This window comes from Clytia hemisphaerica, unplaced genomic scaffold, assembly GCF_902728285.1.
Source record: "Clytia hemisphaerica strain Z4C2 unplaced genomic scaffold, Clytia hemisphaerica genome assembly, whole genome shotgun sequence".
In the NCBI taxonomy this organism is placed as follows: Eukaryota; Metazoa; Cnidaria; class Hydrozoa; order Leptothecata; family Clytiidae; genus Clytia; species Clytia hemisphaerica.
In genome coordinates, this window is record NW_027103598.1 from 421484 (window position 1) to 439105 (window position 17622).

General features: G+C 36.9%; 1 protein-coding gene across 3 annotated transcripts in view; it reads right to left on the reverse strand.

Annotated features, from left to right (window-relative positions):
- Positions 1 to 431: 431 nt before the first annotated feature.
- Positions 432 to 17622, reverse strand: part of LOC136801888 (kinesin-like protein KIF19) — a 32024-nt gene continuing 14833 nt past the window's right edge. For all 3 annotated transcript variants that reach the window (XM_067058558.1, XM_067058560.1, XM_067058559.1), the window contains 18 exons: positions 16732 to 16812; positions 15796 to 15909; positions 12614 to 12701; positions 12124 to 12260; positions 11155 to 11370; positions 9482 to 9589; positions 9027 to 9105; positions 8356 to 8414; positions 7644 to 7899; positions 7160 to 7238; positions 6459 to 6536; positions 5666 to 6088; positions 4798 to 4931; positions 4070 to 4167; positions 3295 to 3322; positions 2633 to 2831; positions 1755 to 2308; positions 432 to 1102 (listed from right to left, as the gene is read on the reverse strand). In XM_067058558.1, the coding sequence (XP_066914659.1) occupies positions 906 to 1102; positions 1755 to 2308; positions 2633 to 2831; positions 3295 to 3322; positions 4070 to 4167; positions 4798 to 4931; positions 5666 to 6088; positions 6459 to 6536; positions 7160 to 7238; positions 7644 to 7899; positions 8356 to 8414; positions 9027 to 9105; positions 9482 to 9589; positions 11155 to 11370; positions 12124 to 12260; positions 12614 to 12701; positions 15796 to 15909; positions 16732 to 16812 (2928 nt within the window). In that variant the 3' untranslated portion in view covers positions 432 to 905. The remainder of the gene's footprint in view (positions 1103 to 1754; positions 2309 to 2632; positions 2832 to 3294; positions 3323 to 4069; positions 4168 to 4797; positions 4932 to 5665; positions 6089 to 6458; positions 6537 to 7159; positions 7239 to 7643; positions 7900 to 8355; positions 8415 to 9026; positions 9106 to 9481; positions 9590 to 11154; positions 11371 to 12123; positions 12261 to 12613; positions 12702 to 15795; positions 15910 to 16731; positions 16813 to 17622) is intronic.

A 17622-nucleotide genomic window follows, 5' to 3' on the forward strand; every position in this document is an offset into this window, starting at 1 on the left:
GAATCTCGATTCGTCGGCACAGCGTAAATATATGATTTTGAGCTGTGCTTTTCACGGTAGCTATCAGCTAGTATGAAAAAGCCGATAATACACAGGGAACGAGATTGCAATGTTATTATCAAGACCTTTTTTGAAGCTATGGGACTCAAGAGATATAAGTATAATGTCCAAATGGGGATAAGATTTTGGGTGTTATTTAACAGGGACAAACAAAAGTGTTGAGACAAAAAGGAATTTGCAGTGAAATGTAGAAAACAGACCCCCCTCCCCCCATTCGCAATGTCCAGTGTACACGGCCGTCCCACCGTTCATTGAACATTGCAAATGGGGGATAATGGGGAAAATATGGGAATTTAAGTCCATGATTGCAGGTCTATGATATGGCAGTACTTTAAAATGAAACAACGCAAGTCAGGGGTTTGACAGGAATATTTCTCTATGGTGCTTTATTAATTCTCTTATGGAGATGTTTTATAAATAAAAGATATGTACAAAATGTCAGTGCGTTTCTGGTGTAAATATGCATCTGGAAAAATTCTGACTTTCGTTTTTACAATCTGTATATATATGTACAAAGAAAAAAAAAACGAACAATCTTTTGAAAAATAAAAGACTATTCATTTTAAATATAGGAACAGATATTCTGTTAACCGTCGTCAAGTTCATCACAAAATAACGACAAGCTCTCAGGAAATTTTAGAGCGCTGATTTTTAATTTTTCTCGCCATCCAACTTGGGAATATTCAAGATGCAGATCGAAATTGGCTAAATTCAAGTGGTCATTGAATAAGTCATTGATATCGTAGTCATTGATATAATTTTTTTCTTGACTGTAAAATACAATTCTTTTAGCCAATCGGAATCGTTTCATATCGCTAATATTACGAATCGATATTTTCAACGAATCAGATTCGCCCAAAGCCCGGTTGTGTTTGTTTCGGTATAAAAGATGTCCCACTGACCGCTAATGAATCACTTGCACCAACAATGAGCATGTTTCCATGTTGTGAGAATTTTGCTTTTTTCAATGTGGGTAGATTATCGACAGTCCTTCGAAAACGTGTTCCTGTCTTGTTTGTTGTTGTAGCATTTGCTTCTTTTGCTGTTGGAAAATTATAAAGATAGCATTTTTTATTACAGGCTTTCTCATAATTATTTTTGAGTGCAACGACTGCCTCTTTTTGAAACCATTATAAAAAATCTATTGATTATTCAAGTGTTACTTTTGTTAAAATACGTACCGTCGTTTTTATATAAGCTTCCCATTTCCGCTCTAAGATTCTTGTCACTTTTCCGGAATCTTTACACTATTTTTCCTGGGATAACCGGCATTAGATTGGAAAGGGTTTGTTTCTAATGGTACGGAAAATCTTGTCTTTAATCACGAAACTCCCTAGCTTTCCGAAGCTCATTTTTAACTACCCGAAGTCCTGGTCTTTCTCCGCTAGAAAACTGGCAAGGGGAATCCTAGTGCGGAAATGAGAGTCTTATAAAAAACGACGGTAAACTTCCTATGAACTCTTTTGGGAATCAATTACCATAGCAATATTTTGACAACGAGGTAAGCGTCGCTCATGACGTAATTCATATGATAATGAATCTAAGGAAAGCCCTGTGGATGCATCGCAAAACACGGAACAGATTTCCTATAAAGTATATTCACTTGCAAAAGGCTTGATTTTAATTAGCCTGAATCAATTTGTAATGAAAAGAAAGACTGGCTATTATGAAAATACGAAACAGGGTAAAATTACCTTTTTTGCTTGAGAAATTATTATTCCAAGTAGGCTTTGATTCTTTCTCTGACGTCATCACCATATTGTTTCGTTTAGGAAGCAGTTTCTCATTCCTCGTTTGGTGCTTTTTCACTTTTTCTCGAATCATACCGGCTGATGCGGACCTCTTCCGGCCTTCGACTTCTTCCCGGGTACTGGCCAGTTCTGAATCTTTCAAAGAAGCAGTATCAATTTCGAAGCTCCTTTTCTTTAGATGTTTATGGTTGATTTTGGCGACTACCAGACTTCGCTCTTCATCACTTTCGGGTTTTCCGGACACGCGGAATGTTTTTCCGCGCGTTCGAACGAGCGTTTCCTCATTTAAAATTGGCTGTTCTGTTTTCGGGAACGTAAAAGTCTCTTTTTTCCGTAAAGCTGGTCTGTTGTTATTGCTGTTACTATAGTGATTTATAATGTTGTTTTTCTTTGCTTTACGCATGCGTAGATTGACAACACTGCTTGTTTCGCTCATTTGGTCGTTGTCGGTTGAGGGAAAGGAGATTGGGTCACGCGTCGCTGTGTATCGGCTACTTCTGAATAACAATGGAAGAAGATTTCAAAAGAATGATAAAGAGAACGAATTTTTGTTCAGGGGTGGCAGCTTGGAAAAAGTATTTGACGTTAACAGCCTAGCCTACCCTGCCCTTCTGGTGGACAGGTCACCGATATTAGAGGATAACTATTTAATAATCAGGAGTCTAGTATTGGTGTTGACAGATATGAACTGAAAATGACAGATATGGTGATGTCTAATTTCGTCAAAATTTAATAAACTTTTAAAAACAATCTACGATTTATGAAATAACCCCGAGTAACATTTTGAAATAGCACAGTACGTTCAACAACTAAGAACTCACATGCTCTCCGTATCATTAAAAAAGTCCGTTCTTCGGAAAGAATTTCCTCCTACAGCAATGCCGCCATGTTTGTTATGATCACGTGGCCTGTCTTTTAATTGTTCGACACGTGGTATAGAGGCGCGCGTCCGAATGACACTGGCGGTCGGTGATTGGTCACGTGACATGGTGGTATCACGAATGGATGGCAGTGATGGAACTATGATGAAAAATAGTTTGGTTTAAAGATCCGTTGATTTTCAACGATGGTTTCAGAAAAAACTCAAAATCAATGCCAGAGAGTGTTCCTTTTTATAATTCTTTTAAATGAGATTGATTGCTCTGAATACGAAGTGTGCATTGCAGTGATCTCTGACTTAGGTTAAGGTATATTCCACATTGAAAAGCCAGATTGAAGACATCGTTATTTCGATGTTTACCTAATGTTTCACAACGCCAATACCGTACTTACCTATAACGGTCTAAAAGTTTCCTTAAAAATCAAAAGAACCCAAATCACGAAAATTCGGATAGTTCTGCGGTATAGCCACTTTTTAGCGACTTTTTGATTGTTAAGGGAACTTTTGGATTGTTAGAGATAAGTACAGTATAACGTTAGATGAACGTTGAAACAACGTTGTGTACCAGCTGAAGGAGTATGTTTTAAGAATGTAAAGACTTACTTTTGGAGCCTCCATATCTCTTCGATTCCTAGAAAAAAAAAGAAATATCATTCACGTGTGGGTATTGAAATGTGCAGCCATTGAGGGTGCTTCCAACACCAAACTCCTAAATAAAGCATCTAAATTAAATTTACTTTCAGTAGAAAAGATTCCGAAAGAGTTACAAAATTGACAAAATTTTTTCAATCCATTTGAGTCTCCGAAAGCATCTTAGTACCAGGATACACCTTTTCGACCATAGCCGCCAATTGCCACGCGGGCATTTTTTTGTTTGTTTTACAGGTTTTACCACCCTAAACTAGATCTAATTCTTTTTTTACACCTTTTTCTATTGTCTATAGGTTCGAAAAAAAGACTGGGACGGTTTTAGAGTGGTAAAACAGACAAAAATATGTCCACGCGGCAATTGGCGGCTGGTCGAAAAAGGTGTATTGTGTCACATGTCCAATGACCTATAACCTACCCAGACTAATAATCGAAATGGATATAGGACAGTTTTGCTTTAAATATTTACGATGATGACCAATTTACCTTCAAGGCTTGCTTCATAAAATTTTTTTTTTCATTTTGTGTCAGTTGGGGTGTCAGTTGGGATGACAGTCGCTTACAAAGTAAATCTTAGTAAAACAACAATTGGCCTTTCAGACACAAGTGATGAGATTTACTTTCAACGTTAATCTAACGTTATATGGGCGTTGTGAACATTAGATAAACGTTGAAAAAACGTTGTGTGCCAACTAGTTTTACACGTTTCCCTTAGCAATGCTGAACTTACAATATGTAGAGAAGAGAGCATGGCAGTGTCTTTGAGAACTTGTTCTTTGTATAATTGATGTATGGAGGAAATATCTGAAGGGTACTCCAGTTCGTTCTCTGAAAGAAAAATGATTGAATACGTGATTTAAAAGACCGCGTTCTTCCTTAGCCAAGTTAACTAAGCCCGTATTCAAAAGGCTAGGACACGCGGCTTATGGCCATAAAGCCTTTGCGACCCTTTAAATATTTTTTATATTTACTAGTTTATATTCCTAGTTTGCGTAGGAATTTAGTCAGTCAAAAGTTACCATCAGATTTATCCTGGTGACTGACTGGATCAAACTAGCTTAGATTTCTAGTCTAGTTTTAAATTCATACACTCCAATCAAAACTTTTTCATTTTTTTTAAAATTATGTAACCCGATCGCTTTCGATATCTTATGAAAGATGGATTGATGGTTGATGGATTGTGAAAGGAAGTCGAAGCACAAGATAAGGTAAAAAAACCAGGAGGTTTACTAAAAATTCATATGCTATTGATTACGATTACGATGACGTAATGTTGTCTAAAATCTTTTTCTATATAAATATCATTCCACCCTTGAGAACGGACCGGGGCGAAACATGTCGGGAAAAATTAAACAAGAATAATATAAGCAACATTCTACTTTGCGGTCAAAAGGTGATTAAAAGGTATTATGTTTTATGATCTTTTCTGGAAATAGAAAGTGGGGAATTAAAACATACCAGTGATGACATTTTTCTGTAGATCAACAACTTCATCAACCAGACGTCTTCTCATATCACTTCGCTGTGTCTCTAAATCTTTTTGTTGTAAAAGAAATTCTTTCATCAACGCCATAGATTCAAGCTCCATATTCCTAAAAACAACAAAAACATCGTCGTGATTGAAAGATTCATAATTTGGTTTACTCCTTCAATAGGGATGCGGAGAAAACTTTTTAAAACGCGAGTAAGGGACGAGGGAACTTGAAAGGAAAGGTATTTCAGACATAAATAACTCTAGGTCATTTATCATTTGAGTACAGTGAGACAGGGGGCTTCATTTAGAATAATCACAAATGAAAAAGACCAGGTCATTCGGTGCAACATTGTTGACTCTCGCTATTTCGATCTTAAAGGGACCAAAAAGTTTCTTTGAATTATAGAAAGATTCGGGTTATGGAGAGTATTTTATTCGATATTCCGCATAATGGGACCAATATTTTAATTCGAATTACAGAAAGATTAGAATAACAGGGATTCAGATAACAGATGGTTGACTTTAAGACAAAAAAGGCGCAAAAAATACAGTAGAGTCACATTAACTCAAACCTCTTTAAAGGTACATAACAGTACTTGCGAAATTTGTAAACAAAATGTATGCAGCTGATACAAAATCAAAACAAATGTCACATGTCAAAATAAAAAATCAAACCAAATATGGTTAATTTTGATTGTTTAATTGTTTTACAAGTTTGTTTTGGACACATGATTTTAATTGTTTTCTTTAATGACACGTGGTTCGCGCAATGTTTACATTTTACCCTTTAACCCGAAATTTCCTCAACTCCAAAAAACTTTGTGTTTCTATAAAAAAGAAGAGACACCGTACCTTATTTGATACTCATGAAGAAAACAAAGACTTTTGATCACTTCACGGTGATTTTCGTTAGAAGCTCTTCTTAACATTGTTTCCTCCAAGCCCTGGTTTTCGTGGGTCTGTCGCGTAAGTCGATCATTGATTTCTTTCTTACGACATTCAATCTCATCTTGTTGTTGTAAGATGTTATCCAACTCATCACGCGCCGCGATCACGTCCGCGGGCTCACGTTGATGATGAAGCGGCCGCAAGGAGCTTCGAGAAATGATCGATGATTTTTCATCATCATCGTCTTTTCGCTCGATATCGAATGGATCGTATGCGAATCGACTTTTCATCGATTTTCGAGGTTTCTTACTGAAGATTTGTCGTACGTTCGCTTTGCTGACGCGTTCAGGTTCGCGCGTACGGTGCTTCAACTCTTCTTGCTCCCATCTAGAAAAGAACCAATCGAAATTAGTTATGCAATTTGTCTTACTTCCTATCTTTTTGTGATTTTACTAGGTTTTTTATGAGCATACGAAAGTCCGAAAAACTGACTTGGAAGTGCTTAGTCTGAATGATTGATAAGGCTGAAAAATGCATGAAGGATGCTTATATCATCTCAAGTCTGAATTCGAGCTCTTAAGTAATAAAGACATTGTCGAACTTATTATATCTTTTCACATGCAGGGGTATATAGTCGCACGGCAAAAGTCGATCCACCCGAGGCACAATCCTGGACAGAAATCCACCCCCCCCCCAATATCCATGTTGATGGTGGAATAACCCGATTTTTAATGAATAAAATCAGTAATGAGCTTACTCATCAATGATCAGAAGATAGCGTTGATACTCGACAGCAAATTGTAACGAAGAATCTTCCAAATCGATCAATTCTTTCCTGTGGATGAGAAAAAGGAGACAAATGTTAATACCTTATCGGGGAAAACTTCGTCGGGGAAAAGTGACGAAATTTTGGCCAAGTGACGAATATTTTTCCCCGGAGAAAAATTTCCCCAGCCTTAATGCGTTTACCAACTACCAGCAAGTGACGAATATTTTTCCCCGACGAATATTTTCCCCGATGAAAATTTTCCTCGACGAAGTTTTCCCCGATAAGGTACAATATATTTAGGATGAAGTTATGTATATGTATGGTGTTGATCTGGTGGTCTAAAATAATCAAAGTGTATCCAAGACGCTACTGATACCCTAGACGGTGTTATCGTCCGTTTAGGGATAGTAAAGGCGGGAATATAATATACTCGCCGAATTTACAGCCGTTATAGGGTTTAATACGGTTAAAAAATCGGCGGGAGAGTTTCTTTTCAGCAAAAAACCCGTTTGGGGATTTTCTTCGGCTTTGGGCTTAGTTCATAGAAAGTGATTTGTCTATTGATACCCCTAACCCTTTGACATTATGGCCTCCATTAGGGCTTTATTCAATTATTCCATTCTACTCTAAGCCTTATTTTAGCGTGGTAGTCTAATTAGTTTAACAGAAATTATATTAGAAAAGTTTACCGTAATTCAAGTTGCTCTTGGAATTTTTTCTTCAGGTTATCTTTCAGTTTTTCAATGGTTTGCCGGTCAGCTGACATCGCTAAAACGTGAAGTCAAGTTGGGCTCAAAACATTCAAAAAGTCGCAAAGTGTAATAAACGTTAATTGCGTAGAAAAAACTGTATAGACTAGAGCTGCGAAAGTTTAAAGTACAGTTGACGCTCTCTAATTCGACGTTCTACTATTCGATAGGCTCTCTTATTCGATGAAATTTAAAGTCCCAGTCAACAAGAAACTCTCATAAACGATGCTCCCCTATTCGATAAGCTCCCTTATTCGATGAAAATCCAATTCCCCTTGAAGATCGAATTAGAGAGTGTCAACTGTAATATCAAAGAATCAAAAAAGTCGCAAAGTGAGAAAGCCGTGACGTGTAATAGAGGCTAAAGTTAATGTGCCTTTCAGTTGAATTCTCTTTTTTCACGGTATGTATACGAAAAACTAACCTGTAGGTCTAGTCTCTATTGTTTCTGCTTCAACAAGTTGAGCTTTCAGTTTGATGACCTCCTCGCGTAATTCAGAAATGATGCCTTGATACTGAGATACATGGTAATTGACACTGTGTTGGTTTCTTTTGGCTTTTAGTTTGATATTTTTGGCACGGTCAGCGTACATTAAAGTGTTCCGCGACTCTTCGAAACTCCCGCTCGCTGGGCTGACGTGAGCGATCATGACTGTTTTACAATTTCCTCCGAGTGAATCCTGAAAAAAAATACTTCGTGATTACAAGAGACCCTTTATGTATTATTGTATCACAAAAAAGTAAAAAAAATCTGTCAAAAAGTCGAAATCTGTATCTATGCCATTATAAAAATGCAATGATAGAGTTGCATTCTAATTTCCGACGAGCTTAATCATGAAATCTTGCTATAAAACAGGTACAGAATAAATTGAAACGTGATGTTAAACTTGTTATTCTCTACCTTTAGTTGAAAGACACGTCTCGACTCGAGGGACACACCTGACTTTTTTAACTCTAAGAGATACTTTGAAAAGTGAAAAACCTGACCCTCATTTTCTGCGCATACCTGCTCCCCAAGTTTAGTCCATATCAGCTATCCCTGTCCCTGTCAAAGTGTACCAAACGAGAAAAATGACGTTTAGGGTCACCGAGAAAAATGACGTTTAGGGTCATATAGAGCTTAGAGTTGATCATACCTTCAAAAGCCGCGTTAGCTTGCTGTCTCGATAATTGATGTATTTTGAGCCTTTCTCCGCTGAAAAAATGAGATAAAATTTTATACTTGAATACTGGTTCTGAGGTTGCTTTCAACATTATGTTTCAAAGATCATACAGAGGCTTTTGTTCTGTTCTACGTTGTTACGTAGATCTGTGAAAGAAACGTTTGTCCGAGATGGCGTTGACATCTACGCATTATAATAAAGAGGTTCTACTATAGGACCCGGGAGGGGCACTGGGTTTGCAGACTGGCGGTATGTGCGGGCCAAAAATTTGCTTTTAAAATTGCACCCTTACAGTGCAGTAAAAATCGGTGAAAATCATACCCTTAGAGTGCATTTTCCCCCAAATTTTCAATCCTTTTCGTGCAAAAAAATGGTCAAGATAGCATTTTTGGGCAAAATATCTACATTTTTCATGAATTTTCTGAAATTTCTACCCTTACAGTGCATCTCTAGTTTTTCCAACCCTTACAGTGCATTTTAAACATCTTGGAAAAGGTACCCTTAGGGCCCGCACATACCCGTCGGTCATTTTGCCCAGCTGCCCCTCCCCCCGGGCTATAGGAATATCAGGGTGAAATTTGGGGCTTAAAACAATAATTAGTTTCATTTGAAATACATTTCTTTGTGATTACTAAGAGCCTTACCTAAAGCATTGATGCAGTTTCCCAGAGCAAGCAGCGAGCGGTTTATGTGCGCTCCTTCAATAAAACGCTTCCCTGTATTCTGTGAAAGTAAAAATTACGATGAATGAATTGTTTCTGGATCCCATTCAGAAAAAGAAAGTCAAAGGGCTTCTTTGAGCACGTAGGATTTTGGAGAGGATATCTTACATGTTTACGGGAGTAAATATTTCTTTATAAGAACAAACTACCTATATAAGAACATAAGGCTTCGATGAACAAAAACTTGAGAAATGTTAAGAACATTTTAAGGCTTTGTGGACACCAAAACATCCAATTACTTAAGAAAATGTACAAAATTACTCACAGAATGTGGTGAAAATAATAACACCTTAAAAACATTTTTTGATTAAAACTCAAAAAGTTAAGAGCATCCCAAGGCTTCTAAAATGTTGGATGTTCTTACAAAAAACATGTACCTGAGTTTGAGCTGCACGTTCGGATCCTGCCAGGTCGATCATGAACAATTTAGCTGTTTTGATTTCTTCTGAAACATCTCTGATGCTACTTTTCTGCTCAACTGTAACCTACGAAATAGCAATTAGAAAGTTTTAAAGGTTTTCGTTTTACACAAGTGTTCCCGTTTCGTATCAGGCGCATACACTCATATCAGGATAGTATCTTCCCATTGTTATATTGTGCTGAATAGACAAAGAATTGTTTTTCTTTTTTCCTCTTTCTGACCAATCTTGCTCCACATCCTTGTCAATTCATTGTGAAAAAGCTTGTAAATTAATAATGTTGATTACACAAACGATATCACTAACACTCTTATTTAAGAACAAATCCTTTAAGCGTGACTTTTAAGGTACTAAATCTTTTCTTTTTTGAGGCTCAAAAACACTTCACTATGTGATATGCTGTGCAATTTTCCAAAGAAAGTATTGCACGAATACACGTTTTTTTATAAGAACAGACTATATAAGGCTTCGATGATCAAAATACTAAGAACAAGTTAAGAGCATTTTAAGGCTTCGCGGACTCTAAAACATCCCGATTTCTTAAGAAAATGGACAAAAATACTCAAAAAACGGTAAAAACAAGAACATGTTAAGAACATTTTTAGGCTTAAAACTCGAAAAATTAAGAACACCCGAAGGCTTCAAAATTTTTGAATGTTCTTATAAAAAAACGTGTGTTACATCTAGTTTGGAAATAGAAGCCATCTTAAGACCATCAGCTTTATGGGTGGTTGTAGTGAAAAGGATTAACGGGCCTTGAATGACGATATTATTAACACTTGAAAGCAAAGCAAAGAGCAGTGAACTCTTTACAATTCGAACATCTATTATTGGAATCTTTCTGTAATTCGAACTCAAGTAATGGTCCCATCAGCTGGGAAGTCGTACAATTCGAAGATAATGTTTAGTCTCTTGAAGATCAAATTAGTTAGAGTCAATTGTAACGCTAAAATTCCTCCAAAGAAACAAGAACAAGAACAGCATAAAAATAATTTCATGCTCAAGATGTTGAGGCCAAATAAGAACTTACGATACTCAACGTAGACTGGAGTCGTTTATAATGCGTGTAATACTAATAATACCAATACTACTAATAATAATAATAATAATACGGGATTTAGTTTGTATAAACGACTGGAAGAATCCGGTGTTCCAGCCTTATAGATACCCCGGCTAGCTACGCAGAAACTTGCGTAGCGAGAAAACAATTTATCAAGCAACAACAAACTCACAAAACGAAATCAACTCAAATGAAAAACTTTCAATACACAAATCCACACATATTTTTTTCTCAAGAATTATTTTGAGCAGGAAAAAATTATAATTGCAATATTGACACTTTTCTTTTGTTTGGAGTTAGTGCACAAAGGTTTCTAGACGACTAAAATTGTTCCATTCATTACTTTTTGCTTTAGTTCTACTATGTATAAATTAGTCGTCTAGCTTGCTAGACTATACTCAACGAAAATTTCATTGATAAAACACAACAAAGAGATTATTGTTTAAAATAAAATTTATATGAAGAAGAATGACTATTTGAACGTACATAAATGATCCAAACATTCTCACCGGAAGTATGACAATCCAAGAATTGACAGCAAAGAGAAATAAGAGGAAAAATCTGCACTTACTTGCAACACAGCGTGCGATCGTGACGAAGTTTTATTGACAGCTGTTGGTTCGCACATGCGCTCTTTGTTACCACGTGATAACATCTCCATCACGTGACTTGTATCACGTGCTTCATATGACGTCAGTCCGGCCACTTGCACTCCCCGGTAGTCTTCTCGCAGGTCCAAGAAGTCTGATGATGGGTTTAAAAGGTCGCGGATCATCTCGTTGTAGATCTGTGGATATCAAGAGAATAATATTTGAGATCAGTGGAATGATGATCACATTATTAAAGTCCGTTGTCCATATACATCCCCAATTAGTAGAATTTCTGCGTCGGAGTCTTAACTTTGAGAGACTCTTAAAAATAATATTCAATAAAATGCTAAAATAGCCGGTGTGACAATATTTACAAGGCAAAATAATTTTTGTCCTCTATCCTCTCCCCGGGGGGGGCACTCGTTCTGAAATCGACCATACGTTCGGCCCAAAATTTGGCTTCTAAAATCGGACCCTTACAGTGCAGTGAATTTCCATGAAAAATCATACCCTTACAGTGCACTTTTTCCAAATTTCTCGCCCGTAAGGGCGAAAATTTTTGCAATTTTCCAAGAAAATGTGGAATTTTTCCTCCAAAATTGACCAATTTTGTGATGATTTTACCAAAAAATTGGCCTTTTACCAAAATTTCCTACCCTTACAGTGCAGTTCAGTGCAGTCTTGTAATTTCATACCCTTACAGTGCACTAGCTGAACTATGAAAAACCTACCCTTAAGGGCCGAACGTCTGGTAGGTCATTTACCTTGAGTGCCCCCCCCGGGATCCTCTCAAAAGTTAAGAACAATACCCTTTATAGCTGGCAGCATGGACGGCCGGGGTCCACTTAGACTTTTTAAATAGACTGGATACCAGGGTGATTATGTCCCTTGAGTCTCGGGGCCGGCGTTAAAGGGGCTTAAAGGGCCGATGAGGTAATATGTGGACATACCTCGAGATAAGACATACTGACAGTGTAAAGTTCATTTCCTTTGGAGTTTTCCATTTGTCTATACAGATCGTTCAATGTTAAGGCCATGATACCAGGTTCTGAATCTGTTCCCAGCATGGTGAACGTCTTACCAGCACCTGCAAGGTGAGAAGAAGAAGAGATTCGTTGATATTGTGAAGAGGGTAACAAATACACCTTTTCAATCATAGCCGCCAATTGCCGCACGGGCAGTTTTCTGTCCGCTTTATCCCACTAAAACCGTCCCAGTCCTTTTTTCGCACCAATACATTTTACACAGCAAATTAGCCCATATTTTTTATGTATTTATTTTTAATATATTTTGGTGACTTATTCGGAACTTTGAAACGGAAAAGCCTTTTTCTATGATGTCAAAGTTAACTAGTGAGGTCTACTAATGTGCCTTTTATAAGATATATATGGAGCTATTTGTTTTAGAGCTTGATTCCGTATTCTAGTCAGTGAAACTTACCGGTGGGTCCGTAAGCAAAGATGGTAGCATTGTAGCCTTCAAGAACTGACTCCACCAGTGTTCTTGTTGTTTGGTTGTATACTTCCGTCTATAACGTAAAAAAAAATTGAAATTTATAAAAATGGAGCTAAACATTCGAATCTCTTTGTCTAACTTAGTGTGCAAGGGGGTTCCAGGTCCCACCTGAAAATTCAGGTCCCACCTTATCTTAAAATTCCCACCTTCAGCCCAGACTCCCAGATCCCAGCTAAAAACAAAAAAAATATACTAATTCGAGGAACAAAACAAAATTTCTTTACCGTAATATGAAGATGCAATATGTACTAGTTATCGCATGACTTCGAGTGCAATACGAGAAATATTTTACGAGTTCCGAGATTTTTCCGTAATATTTTTCCGAGCCTTTAGGCGAGGAAAAATATCGGTAAAATCTCGGAACGAGTAAAATATCGAGTATTGCACGAGAAGTCATGTGATAACTAATTTATTGTCGACTGATATAAATTTCTTTTTGTTTTTGTTTTTAAACTTACTTCCGCCTTGCTTCTTTCTTCTGTGTAGTTTCGAATGTTTTTATTCGAAAATCTAATTCGAACGTTACCATAGATTCGAACAATAAAACATTCGATATGTTCCCGCCGAAAATATTCACACAAAAACAAAACAGAGAAGCATTTTTCGATCATTTTCGATCCAGAAGTTTTGTTTTGAAGAGTTGCAGATTTAGTAGGGGGAAATTTGTAAAATCGCTCGATTTTTTTAGTCTTTAGCTTCCGAAAGCGCAAAAACTGGACAAAACAGCTGCTTCTGGCTGAAAAACACTAAAAAACACTGTTTTTAAGGATTAATATCTCGAGTTAGGTAAAGAAATCACCTATACTCGCAATATATCACTGATCTTAATTTTTTGAGAGCTTTCCAAAAATATACAACAGGTCTCCGTTTTCTCAAGCTAAAATTCTCATTAATTTTTCACCCTATGATTTTTGCCTGAGACCGTCGTATTTGTCGTAAATCACATCAAAGTGTCCGAAAAAAAATTGGCACCCAAGTTATTTTGATTCCCCTACCCCTTAGCTTTCCAAAAATGTATAACAAGTGTTTTGACTAAAAAAATCGAGCGACCTCAAAAAAACGAACAAATTTCTCCCTACTAATTTTTCAGAGATGTATTTGAAAGTTTCTAGATTGATAATCAAAATGCAGATGGTGTACAGTATTGTTTCGATAGAGAAGAAACCCTTCATCGTTGGATTAATCAGATTGATAACATTCAGTCTTTTTCTATGTTTTTGTTTCGATGCATGGAAAAGAATAGCAGAGGAAAGGAGTTCCATGATGGGAATGTATGCTTGTAATAATGGTTAAAGAACAACATTTTTTCAAGAGCAAAACAACTTGGATACTTTCTTGATTATCGTCAAGCTTTAATTGTTTCGAATTTTAGAAGGAAGATGTATAAATGATTGTTGAGTTTACAATTCAAGGACGTACCTCCCCTCGTCGAGAAGGAGAATTAGGAGAGAACTTTTTTAAAAATCACCAATTCCCTTGCTATGTTATGAGAAATCTTATTGGCAAACATTCAAGAATCTCAATTTTTTTGTATGCATTGATAAAAAAGTGTTTGGTTACACACGGACGAATTTTATACCAAAAGCTGAAAATATTTGGGTGGTCTCAAGTAGTTTTATAATTTCTTAGTTCATCAGATTTGATTTTAGTGTCTTTTATGAAAGAACTCCAAAGTAAAAGTTAATCTGAAAATATTTTTGTTGCGTTTTTCCTTTGACTCCCAAGTTAGTTTCTCCGAAAGTCAGTTCTTTTCGGCTGTTTTGTTTTGATTTTTCTCCCGCCGCTTACCCAGTCCCCCAAAAGTCAACGCGGTCATATTTCCAGACTAGAGAAATATGAAATATCGCAAATATCTCGATGCTCTCGACCAATCAAAACGCTGATATTTTTTTGGGTCGGCAATAAATTACATATGTTTAACTTTCCATTTGCCTATGACCTACATTAGGGGTAGAAACCAATCAAGTAGTCAGACGGCTTAGAAGTAAGTTTGAGTCGTTAGATATAAGTTTGGCATGAAATTATGGCTAATCCTCGAATAAGAAGTTTTGGGGAAAATTTGTCCCGATAACTACAGTATTAGTATAAATAAGTGAGGATCGCCTACAACCATAACTGCTGGGAGGGAGGGAGGTAAAATATTTCATCCTGTTAGCTTTCAGTTAGAGCGTCGACTTGAACAGGGAGATGTGATGGCCATTTTGAACATGACGTCACATGGCCATTAGCAAAGTAGACTCAGTTGGCGGAGGGCGGCCATCCAGCCATTTGAATACTGTATATAGCGCTTATCAAATAAAAGTTAAACCGCAATTTAACCTGTGTTAAATCCAAAATATATTAATATGTCTATTATATACATTTATGAAAAATATATAAAAAAAATCATAAAATCTGAAAATAAGAAATTTTACCTTAACTTTTTCCAAAACACCCAAAGTCCCACCTAAAGAAATTAACTCCCACCTTAACTTGTTTCTCCCACCTAAAACCTGGAAAACCCCAAATCCCACCTGAAAATTTTCGACCCAAATCAGCAAAACCCCCCCCCCCCCAGAATAGTGGGTGCACACTATGCGTAAGTATTTTCCAAAGTCGAAAAATGACAATTTTAAATTTCTAATCGGTTCTTTCGATAGAATTTTATTGTTTTCTTGGTAAAAGTCAAGATATTGTACAACTTGAATATCTGGAAAGGAGTTCAACAAAATGATTTGGAGGCTTAGTTCTGGACCACAGGCAAAACATCTCCAACCATTTGATTCTATCTCTGATTCTTTGGTGTTACTTTATCACTTCAATGCAAGGGTATCTTATATTTTTCCCAAGCTGTGCTTGCGTTTTCTACATCGTCATCGAAAAGAATTTTACTTGTATTTCTTTGTTAACATTCTTCTCAAAAGCTAACCGTTCCACTAAGGGTTGAAAGGCTTATTGACACGTAACCTACTAGAAGCGACAGTTTTTTTCTACGAATTTGCGTCAGATCAGAGCACTTGAAAGGCTCTAATCATAGTGTACCTCGCTAAGAAACGGAATGAAAAATCCCAGTTTTTGGTGAAGTACTCGCTAACAGATAGGCTGTTACTACCGTTAATATTACGTACCTGCGTAGAGAAAGGTCCGAACGCGTTATCGAAGACGTACATCTTTTCACGTGAACGGTTGACACGTAAAACGTTCATGTCATCATTCTCCGTAGGGTCCAATAGACAAACCATCTGTGAATTTATTTAAAAGGAGAGAGAGTTTTGGTTAGGTTAACACTGACCTTTATATACCCTGGACCAAGTTTTTCAATCACAGCCAAGCAAAATCTTGCTCAGATTTTTTTGAAAAGTGGTACCCTAATGGCCGCAATACTCAATAAAAATGCAATCAACGCAATGAAAATGCATCAAGAGCGCTAGATATACTTTCCCTCGAAAACTTTTGATAGTGTAGCGCCGTTAGACGTTAATTTTTAACACTGCGATGGCTTCTTTTCGGGTACCGATTCAAAAAAAACCTCGATCAAAGATGGCAGATATAGCTTGGTCCAGGGATATATAAAGGTCAGTGAAGTTAACAAATAACACACACAAAGACATTGAAAGCATGAAAATTCGACATATTGTCATTTTGTCAAGGATTAAATACTCTTCAACTATATCATCCTGAATTTGCGTTCTTTACAAATAAATGGATCAACAACCGAAGGGTTAAATATAACAAAAGAGTCAGGGAGAAGAATATATATCTTGAGTTAGAAGAACTTTCACTTAACCCAAGAGGTAACATCCGTGTCTCAGACATTTTTACGCATATCTCTGAATGTCTGTGCGGTGGAGCGTACCTATTTTCAGCATCCAATCTAGCTCAACTTAAGTGACGTTACATTTAACACATCAATGCAATGGTATCTTTCATTAAAAAAAAGAGCGGAAAAACTGAGACACAGAATCTCGATAACCGAAACTGACCGACACGCACGGCAAGTTTTTTCAAAATATGAAAAACGCCCGTGGGTGGGGTGGTGCAGGCTAGACTGAATAATGACTTACATTGTCTTCAACTGCGGTGATGATTTCACTGTATCCATTGTCCACTTCATTGACGCTGATTGGTCGAATGCGAACCACCACCTGCAGTTGTCATGGAAACAAAAGACACAACTTTAAATTATGGGCAGAGCCTTTATTAAAGAGTTACTGGGAGAAAACGTCAACCATGATTCGAGTGGCTATATACACGATTAAAACAACTCTAAAGTTCCTATCAAATGCTTCCAGCAGTGGGAGGACACTCAAGGTCAAGGTTAGCGATATACCGTACGATAAAGGTCCTTAAGGGTATGTTTTTTATTTCGAAATGAGCAAAAATGAGAAGAAGTGCATTGTAATGGTGTAAAAGTGAGAAGAATTAACTTTTGGTTGCAAATACTTTGGAAAATCTTTTCTTGTCTTAAAATCGACAAAAGTTTTCAAGAAAATGCACCGTTAGAGTGGATTTTTGTTCAAATTTATCCAATTTAGAGACCCTAATTTTCATCCGATCAAATCTTCCGCACCGGAGTCCGGGGCAAGTCGTGTAGGGGATTCCCTTACTATCTAGTATCCAGTCAAAGAAGCGGGTAGGTAACTTCCACCTTCATCTGACCATAGGATCATTGAAAAGTTTATCCAATCATAGTTGGTCTCTTAAACGCGCAAGGGTTATACATCATTAAAAATATTCCTACAATAAGTTTCATTTTTATTTTTTTGCAACATAAACAGATCAAGCACTTTCAGCGTAGAGAAGAATTAGAATCGTGTAAGAATACCCTTAGGTAATACTTGGCTGATAAGGTATTTTTCTAAACCATTTATTTCCCATCTAAAACGCGTGACCCGCGTGGTTTTCATCCAAACGCCAGATTTCGCAAAATATGAAGCTTAGAAACAAAGAAAGCG